General features: G+C 37.2%; 1 protein-coding gene across 3 annotated transcripts in view; it reads left to right on the top strand.

The window, feature by feature from the left end:
* The first annotated feature begins 411 nt into the window (after nt 1-411).
* LOC102580674 (regulator of nonsense transcripts UPF2) overlaps nt 412-9811 on the top strand; it is a 27918-nt gene continuing 18518 nt past the window's right edge. Inside the window, exons 1-7 of one of the 3 annotated variants that reach the window (XM_006340483.2) lie at nt 412-512; nt 1191-1284; nt 1445-1532; nt 2146-2348; nt 3703-4047; nt 4657-4761; nt 5025-5152. In XM_006340483.2, the coding sequence (XP_006340545.1) occupies nt 1222-1284; nt 1445-1532; nt 2146-2348; nt 3703-4047; nt 4657-4761; nt 5025-5152 (932 nt within the window). In that variant the 5' untranslated portion in view covers nt 412-512; nt 1191-1221. The other 2 variants (XM_006340485.2, XM_006340484.2) reach the window with 2 other exon arrangements.

Below are 9811 nucleotides of genomic sequence, written 5' to 3'. Positions count from 1 at the left end.
ATTTTAACATATGACATTGCAAGAAAAGAAAAATTTGTACTATTGTACGTGAAATTATCGTGATGAACCTCTCGACTTTACCTGCAATACGATTTCTACTAAACAAAATAAGGTGTTTTTCTTCTCACAATCTCTCACATGGAGTTTATTATTTCTATTAAATATATAAAATGACGATTAAGCATTTCATACATAAATTATGAATAAAATCAATATTAAAAAATAGGCAAAATTTTGAAGGAGAACCAAAAGTGCACCAATATTGCAAACATAAGGGACTATTAATGCTCCATGTGAAAACTTAAGAATGACTTTGAGTCTTAATCCAAAGATGAGAGACTATTTTGGGCCTTTTCTCGAATTTTCACCCTTTTACCAAAAAAAATTAAAAAAATTCACTTTTATCGTTCCTTCTGCTATTACTTAGTACGGTGCTTCTCACCTAGGAACGCCATTAACATTTTACATAATTTTCATCTAAAATTTGTTCAGCTCTGATTGTCTCTTCCCATGTATGTATCTCCTTCATCTTCTCGATTTACTGTCTCTGTGTTCTACTCACTGCTTGCTCTGCTATTGGGTCTGATGGTTTGATCTCGACTTCTGTTTCTTCGTTTAATTAATCTTGCGTTTTGGTCGAATTTATTTCTTTTCTCTGCGATTTGGCGTCTTCGGATGTATATGCGTACGTATTTCAACTTCCTTTTTCTCATGCATGATGTATCGGTGTGTGTTTGAACTGAATTTGGGGCTTTTCGGTTCTTAAGGGTTTTTGAGGCCCTTATTTTTTAGGGTTGAGCCCTCCCTTGTTTCTAATTTCTCAGTAGGAGGAAAAAATTTAAGAAAGAACAAAGAAAAATAGTTACTTGTATTATGAATTCTCAGTCACAATTTCGAAGTAATTTGTAAATTCTTTTCAATTAACCTGAAAATGGGCACTAAGTTCTAACTATCTTAGGTTTCGACATTTGATTGACTTGAAGTTCTTTTATACAAAAAGGTTTCTTTTTGATAAGGATAAAAATAAGTTCTTTTATGGTGAAAGTCTGTTATGTAGGGCTCTTCAGGTAATGACAAATGCAGAAGATGTTCAATATCTGTAATAGTACTTTTCTGAGTTTACCATGATTGTTATAATTAAAGAGAATATGATCGTCAATATTCCTGCTAATAAATTATTTCTTGAATAGCTTAAGACTGCAGACAGTCATATAGACAAAGATGGAACATCCTGAGGATGAATGTCGTGTTGGAGTGGAACACCCAGAGAAACATGAAGATGAGGTAATGCCAATATTTTCAAGAGACCATTTCATAGTTTTCTTTGGTAAAATAGTTAATCAACAGCTTTGATGAAGTTCCAATAACATTTCTAGTGTTTCCTTCCTTTTCTTACTGAAATTAAGTTGTTCTTCCAATTATTTATGCTGGTATCTTCATACAGGAAGCTGTGGCTCGTCATGAGGAATTCAAAAAATCTGTTGAGGCAAAGATAGCTCTTAGGCAGAATAATCTGAATCCAGAACGACCAGGTTGCTCTGAGTGTTATATTTATTTGTGAAATCATTTCTTCCATTATTTTCCTCACTCCAGTTCTTTTTCGTTCCATTCCTCCATTCCCTTTTCCTTCATTTTAGTTTTCATGAACTTGTAAGTGATAAACATGAGAATTGACATGTAACAATTAGGTAACTCTGATACTATCTTTTAATCCTTATTGGAAAGTTACATGTCATGTAGGAATAACCAGATAAAAGTTACTATTTGATTTGCTATATTGGCCTCGGAAGTTTGGCCCCAGGATGAAGTAGTTTATAGACTAAAACAATTTTAAATTACACTTCATTTCATACATAATCTATTTGTTTTTCTTTCATGGTCATAAGGGGTAACAAGAATAAAAGTGGTTTTAGTAACTTAGGTGGTTGTTGATTCAATATTTCCCCCCCTATTTGGCTTTCTATGAGGCAATTCTTTATCAAGGTCAATGACTATATTTTTCTACTCCTATATTAGCACTTGCTAACACATATGTAGCTACTCAGAAGTTGGGAATTTGGCTTGATATGGAATATTTATATTCCCCGTTGAACATATTGGTGCATTTTGTTGAGGCTGACCTGCTGATTTTTTTTTAATTTTCAGACACTGGTTTTCTAAGGACATTGGATTCTAGTATTAAACGCAATACTGCAGTTATTAAAAAACTAAAACAGATTAATGAAGAGCAGCGAGAAGGTTTGATGGAAGAGTTGCGCAGTGTCAACTTAAGCAAGTTTGTAAGTGAAGCAGTGACTGCTATTTGTGATGCAAAGCTTCGGGCTGCAGACATACAAGCTGCAGTGCTGGTACCTACTTGATTGATCTCTGATTTAGTTTAATTTGTCAACCGTTTACTTTTTCTAGCAAGTTTGCTCTGCCTTGCTCTTGCTGGAATTATTAGATTATGCCTACAATAAATATAGTTTAAGTCTTCGTACTATACTGGGCCTGTAAAATGCGGGAAGTGTGGTCAAAACAAACTATAATAGCTTTAGGGGTGAATACTGTGTTCCAAAATCTTGTTGTTCCCTGCTGCTGATGATATTTGCTGAGAATGGACTTCTTGGCCAAAAGGTGGTCAAATTTGTCCAAAGTTTGACAAGAATTGAAGGAGAACTTTGTCATATCGAAGATTAGGGTTTATTAAATCTCCTTAGAAAAATAGTGATTTAACGAGAATTACTCAAAACACTGAGATTATTGGACCCTCAAACTTCACCTTTGTTTTCTGTTGTTAACTGCTGTCAGAAGTGAGACCAGGAATTGTCTAACTTCTTCAATTTCTCTTTGGTGAGACTCATATTTTTCTCTGTTGTGACATGCTCCCTGTAGCTGACGATGAACTAAGTTTTTCTATCCAGACTTCAGATCATCTTTTCTTTTGTGCTTGGCCTCTTCATTCTTGGGAGTCTAGTTCTGTTTTGTCATTCGGTTCATGACAATCTACCCTACTCTAGATTCCCTTTAATTACCATTGCCTGAATACTTTTTGTGGTAAAAATCTGAAATATTACTCAGTATTTGCTGGTATCAATACTATATTGTACCAACTACTTTTACCGGTACATAGGCCGTACAACCATGGAGGCTAGCCTTTGCTAAGTATCATATAGTAGACACACCTAACGTTCTTGTGCAAACTCACTTTGGCATGGATATGAACCATGGGGACCAACTGTAGAGAATCCTTATGGGAAAAGCCGGAAGGAATCTTTAGCTTACCTATGTACTAAGAGCAATATCAGTTTAAAATAAAATGTACTAAGAGCGAATAAGAATACACACCATATCCCATCACGTGTGTGGCAGTAGAAACTAGAAAGTCATATTAGAGTAAGCTTCTTAGCTGACTTACTCAAATTGTATCCCACATGGGCTGTCAACTTAGAAGTGATATATGCTTTAGAGGACATGTATTTTTGGTTGCATGGTTCTTAATTAGCACATATTCTCTCTTTAGAGTCTCGTAAAAAAGGACTTCTTACGTTCTTGCCCAAGACAAGCTTCGAATATAAATAATAAACGGTGAAGTTTAAGCTTTCTGTTTCTCTTTTGGACATACATTGTTTTCTATTTCTGTTGATGTATCTAAGTTTTGTGTTTCTCTTTTGAACATACATTGTTTCATATTTCTGTTGATGCATCTTCTTCCTATCCCAGATCTGTTCTTTGCTTCATCAGCGGTACAAGGACTTTTCACCAAGTCTAGTTCAAGGCCTTGTGAAAATCTTCTTTCCTGGAAAAGCTGCAGAGGATGTAGAAGTGGACAGAAATGCGAGGGCTATGAAAAAGCGTAGCACTTTAAAACTTCTTTTGGAACTTTACTTTGTTGGAGTTGTTGACGATACTGGCATCTTTGTGAACATTGTTAAGGACCTCACGAGTGTTGAGCATTTGAAGGACCGTGATGCAACTCAGACTAATTTGTCACTTCTTGCTAGCTTTGGTCGACAAGGAAGATACCTTCTTGGGCTTCCATTGGCTGGCCAAGATATTCTTGAGGAGGTACACCACTTCCCTTTCCTTTCTTCCTCCTTTCCCGAGCAAAATATGTAATGTCGAAAAGTTAGCATTGGAAATAGCTTGCTCTCTGCTACTTATGACACATCACTATTTTTTCTCTATGTTATTTAACTCAGGGAAATGAATATACTTCAGAATATCTCGTAGTCTATTACTGAATATATGGTCAAACTCTTATCTTCTGTTAGTTCTGCTCTTCCATAGATTGGTTGATCTTACCATTTTGCCCTTATGGAATTTTTATCAAAAGCTCTTGTAGCTGAATAGATTCCCTTGGATATATGTCATTTCGTAGTGCAGAGACCCTTTTTAACATGGCTTGATTGTTGTCTTTAGAAGGTGTTAAAGGTTGTTGAACTAGATGGATTGTCAGTCAATGACTTGACATGGGTCTTGATTGGAGTGCTGACTCATCTCTTCTAAACCAATTTGTTTTGGAATTACAGTTTTGACTTCAGAATAGAAGTTTGTGATGAGTTTTAACTTGCTAGCACTTGGTGCTGTTAACGTGTTTCTTTGTTTAATGCTTCATTACAGTCTGCTAACGTTCTCCACGTTCAGAATTCCTTATAACGTTGCCCTCTGCTGCAGCTTTTCAAGGCCCTTAATGTGACTACTGATCAGAAAAGGTTCTTTAGGAAGGCGTTCCAAACATATTATGATGCGTCTGTAGAACTTCTTCAGTCTGAGCATGCTGTAAGGCTTTTTCCTCTCTTAAATTGGAAGACTTTGAATCTGGAAGGGAAGGTGCTAGATTAGTAGTGTGATCTAGTCTTCTCTTCCTCAGTTTTTGGTGCCTTTAATAATTATACCATGCTTGAGCCATCTTTAAAAGTGTTTGTACGTGGAATCTTCTTCGTCTATGCTGCTTTCCTGAAAGCTTCTAAGAAATTCACACAATTGTCCCTTTGATAATTGTGATGACTGATGATACTTTTCTTCTTGACACCAAATTGAAGTCACTTCGGCAAATGGAGCATGAAAATGAAAAGATTTTATCTGCCAAAGGTGAACTGAATGAGGAGAATGCTTCTGCATATGAAAAACTGCGGAAAGCTTATGACCAGTTGTATCGTGGCATCTCAGGGTAAGTGTCTATATATCTATTGATGTACTGTGTGATGTCATGGGAGATGAAATTCAAGTGCTTACTCCTTTTATACCCTAAAAGGCAGGTGAGGAGAGTATTGACTTTCATGAGTGTTCAGATTCTCAGCTCCATACTTGCAAGAAATAGTTGTATCCTTACTTGTTCAGTCGAGCACTGTGATTTACAGATTCCCTGACTCTAAGCCAATCTCTTAGTCATGGGTATTAACCACTCGTAAATGGTGTTTCACATTAGTTGCTAGAGATAATAGGCTAATAAAACTCTTCTCTCATGCAAGTTTGCATGTTAGCTGTGTACAACAGACTGTAAGCGCTTTTGAACCCCTTATCATTCAGCAAATTACAGAAACGATCTTCCATGTTCCTGCAGACTAGAGAAAGCTTCACTGCATGCTGACTTTTGGTAACACCCAATGATGATGGTCATGAATGCTTGCATGAGTTTTGTTATAATAGTTATCTCCCTCAAACAGCTTACTGACTAGATTTAGCATATGATTTTGATGAAGGTGGGTTGTGAAATTCTTGTGGGAGACATGAGACAAAATTAAGGGGCCTAGGTTTGGAGGGCTAGTTTTTGACTACTTAGACCAGAATGACAGATTGGCTGAAAGATATAGGAGTAACTAAAATCCTAGTTTTATAATATTGATCCTTTTTTGACAGATTGGCTGAAAGATTTAGGAGTAACTAAATTCCTAGTTTTTTTTTAAAATATTGATTTTTTTTTTTGATGAGGTAAATAATTATATTTAATGGAAGGCCAAAAGAGGCTGTATACAAGAAGTATAGCAAACAGTGAAGAACCTACAAAAGGATATGGTTCTCTACAAAAGACACCCATTTCTCTATACATCCTGGAACTACATGGGCGCACCAAAAATAAATGAGGGATGGGAGGCTACTCCTCTAACTGCCCAAAGCTCATTTCTACTCCTTCGAAAGCCCTCCTATTTCTCTCTCTCCCGATGATCCACATCAATGCCAAAGGAACAACATTCTATGCCCTGCTCTTCCTTCTTCCACTTTCCAACAAAACAACAGGTCCTTCACAGATCTAGGCATCACCCACAAAATACCAAACCAGCTAAACATATCCCACCAGAGTCTCGTGACCAAGCTGCAATGTTGAAAAATATGATCTACATCCTCACCGGCCACCTTGCATAAGTAACACCAACTGATGCATGCGACCTTTCTTTTCCTAAGCTTTTCGGCCGTTACGATCACCCCCTGTAGCAGCTAACCATGTGAAGAAAACAAATCTTCCTCGGCACCTTAGAAATCCAAATCAACTTTTCAGGAAAAGCCGCCTATGCCCTCAACAAAAGCTTTTCATAAAAAGGACTTGACAGAGAAATAACAATTGTTCCCAACTAGTATCTCCAAGTATCTAACCATGTAAAAAAGCACACCTTCCTCGGCTCCTTAGAGATCCAAATCAACTTTATACGAAAAGCCTCCTCTTCCTGAGCAAAAGCTTCTCATAAAAGAACTTGATAGTGAAATCACAATTGTTCCCAACTATCATCACCAAGTATCGGGTTTGTCACTTGGCTCACAATGTTGATGGAGACGAGCTTGCAACCTTTGAAACTTATCGGCTTCCCAATCCCGAAAATTCCTCATAAACCTAAAATCCCTAAACGTTTCTTCTCCTCATGAGTCATGACCCCCTTATATGTTGGACTAACGCCTCCCTTTGACAAGAAACCCGTAAATGCTCGAAAACTCATCTTTTAGGCACAAGTCTCCACATTATTTGTATCCCCAAAAATTAACTTTTCTCCCATCCCCTACCTTGAAAGAGATGTTTTCATAAAACTCTGCCCATTCCTTCGTGATATTCCTTCACACTCCACAACCTAAAGCCAAAGTGATATCATTAGTTCTCCAACCCCTCGTCACCAGTCCATATTTATCTACTATCACCTCTCTCCATAAGGGTTGGACCTCCACTCAGAATCTCCACAACCATTTCCCTAACAAAGCTTTGTTAAAGACTCATAAGTCTTTAACTCCCAATCCTCCCCAACTTTTAGGAGTTGTCACAGTCTCCCATTAGATCAAATGGAAATTTCTTGACCCGTCTAATGTCAAAAAAGTTCATGCGGAGCCTTTCCAATTTCCCAATAACACTAGGAGGGGTATGAAAAAGAGACAAAGTTAGTGGGGATGCTTGATAATGTGCTCTTAATAAGCACTTTATTCCCTCCTTTGGACAAATATTTCTTCTGCCAACCTGCAAGCCTCTTCTTGACTCTCTAAAGTATCAGATTTAATGTCTTTATTAGAAGACCCTAACGGAAGATCCAAATAAGTAATAGGAAAAGCCCTTACTCAGCAATGCAAAACCTGAGTGGTCAAGTCAATATTGTTCACCTCACCAATGAGAATGATCTCATATTTTCTAAGATTAATTTTGAGTCCTGACATCACACCACCCGAGACCAAGTTTATTCTTAGCCTAGAATATCTAGTTGACCCCATCTACATAAAAAAACAACCAGGGTATTATTTGCAAACAAAAGATGAGAAACCAATACGGACCCAACACCTCCAACCGCAACATTGAAATATTTTATGTCCCCAGCAACAACTCTATCCATCATCATGGTCAAAGCTTCCATCACTGAAATGAAGAGCATGTGTGATAAAAGATCCCCTTGCCTCCACCCTCTCGAACTGCCAAAAATCCACACGGGTTGCCGTTCACCAACATTGGGTAGCGCACGTAAGAAATACAAAAGCTTGACCTACTTTCTCCATTTCTCTCCAAAACCCATCTTCAGCATAATGAACTCTAGGAACTTCAAGTTTACATGGTCATAAACCTTTTCAAGATCTAGCTTACGCAACACTTTTGGTATACCTTGCTTCTTTCTCAAATCTACCACTTCGTTTGCCACCAAATCTACATCCAAGATTTGTCTACCTTCCACAAAAGCATTTTGTGAAGATGTGACCGTCTCATTCAGAACCTTCTCAAGTCTATTAGATAGTACCTTAGATAAGATCTTATTTAAAAAAAAAGATCTTAGAGATGCTTCCCACTAGTCTAATAGGTCTATACTCCCTGATATTCGTTGCTCATATGAATATGGACTGGTGATGAGGGGTTGGAGAACTAATGATTTAAGTTTTTTTACTTTCTCTTTCACTAATTATTAATCACTTGATATGAGTATTGCGTGTTTATTCTTTATCTATTAATGAGTACTGAATTGTGAACGTCACATAAATATTATTATATTAAGAATATATTTTAATAGTAGTTTAAAAAAATATACGTTTTAAAAATGATGAATATTATTATTCGAGTTCTTTTAATTTAAAGGTTCTTTCGATCTTTACCGACGTTCTTGCTAAGTAAGATGACTAGGTTGAAACTACAATTTTTATTCTCTCTGTTATATATTTGCAACAACACATAAAGTCAATGGAATATGAATATATTAAGTTAACACTATTAGATGGTTTATACAAGCTCAAATTTTAGTGTGAAAAATCTTTTTTTCCTCAAAGTTTCAGCGAATAAGGCCACTAATTCCTAAAAAGAAAAAAAAATCAAATTGTTTAGTTATCTTTAATCTCAGAATATCTAAAAGAAAATGTTACTAACATGCATGTTTCATCGATTTATTTATAAAAATAAAAAAAAGATAAATAACTCGAATTATAATCCAAAATTAAAACAACCGACCCGCTTATCTTACTTGAACAATGTGGCACCTAGGACCTCCAAATCCTAGATCCGCCTGTGTGTTGAGGTCAACCTCGATAAAGGGACTTATAACACTCCGGGTGCCAACTCCTCCCAAGAAGTAGGCACTAAGAATTTATTCTAATCTAGATCTGGAAGATGAGTCCTCCCATTTGGACCAGGTGAAGTTTGCTCCGGTCAAAGGTAAATCAATAAGATAATGGCTATCAATTAACTCCTAGAACTCTTCCATGGCCCTAGATATCACCCTACACCCCACCCTGTTCTCCGGGAATCTTATAAGATTAAAGTTCCCCTATTACCCAAGGAATGTCCCATCTCCTCACTACCCCAAACCTCTCCTTTGAACCCTACCCCACAGTTCCATAGACTCCTCCCAAACCTTATCCTACCTCATCCCCAATATCTTAAACTTCACACCAATCATAAACTCCCCTTTTTTAACCTCCAAGTACTCCATCTTCCTGTCATCCCAAAGAACTAGAATACCACTCGCATTGCCACGGGCTGGAATGCAATCGTACTTCACTCATCTTCCTCCCCACACACTTGTCTCTAATCCATCCGTCAAAGACTCCATTTTTGTCTCTTGAATACAAATCAAGTCTACCATCATTCTCTAAAGCCTGCTTTTAAAATAGCCCTTTTGTTGGGGCTGTTCAACCTCCTCACATTCCAACTAATGATTTTGCAGTTCATCAACGAAACTATTTTCAACACCCCCTTTGCACCCTTCACCCCCTTCCTTCCATTTGTTTGCATCTCTATTTCTCCTACCATACACCAAAAGCTTACCCCCTCCTCTGAGCTCCACCCAAGCTAGGATGGTTTAACTCTGTTAATTCTGTTCCCTTCACCTCATCACTCTAGACCTCTAGCCCCTCTTTATTATTCAAGTAAAAGTAAAAAGAT

This window comes from Solanum tuberosum, unplaced genomic scaffold (genome assembly GCF_000226075.1).
Source record: "Solanum tuberosum cultivar DM 1-3 516 R44 unplaced genomic scaffold, SolTub_3.0 scf00019, whole genome shotgun sequence".
Taxonomy (NCBI): Eukaryota; Viridiplantae; Streptophyta; class Magnoliopsida; order Solanales; family Solanaceae; genus Solanum; species Solanum tuberosum.
Note: the sequence above shows the minus strand (reverse complement) of the source record. Positions and strands in the feature narration are given on the sequence as shown.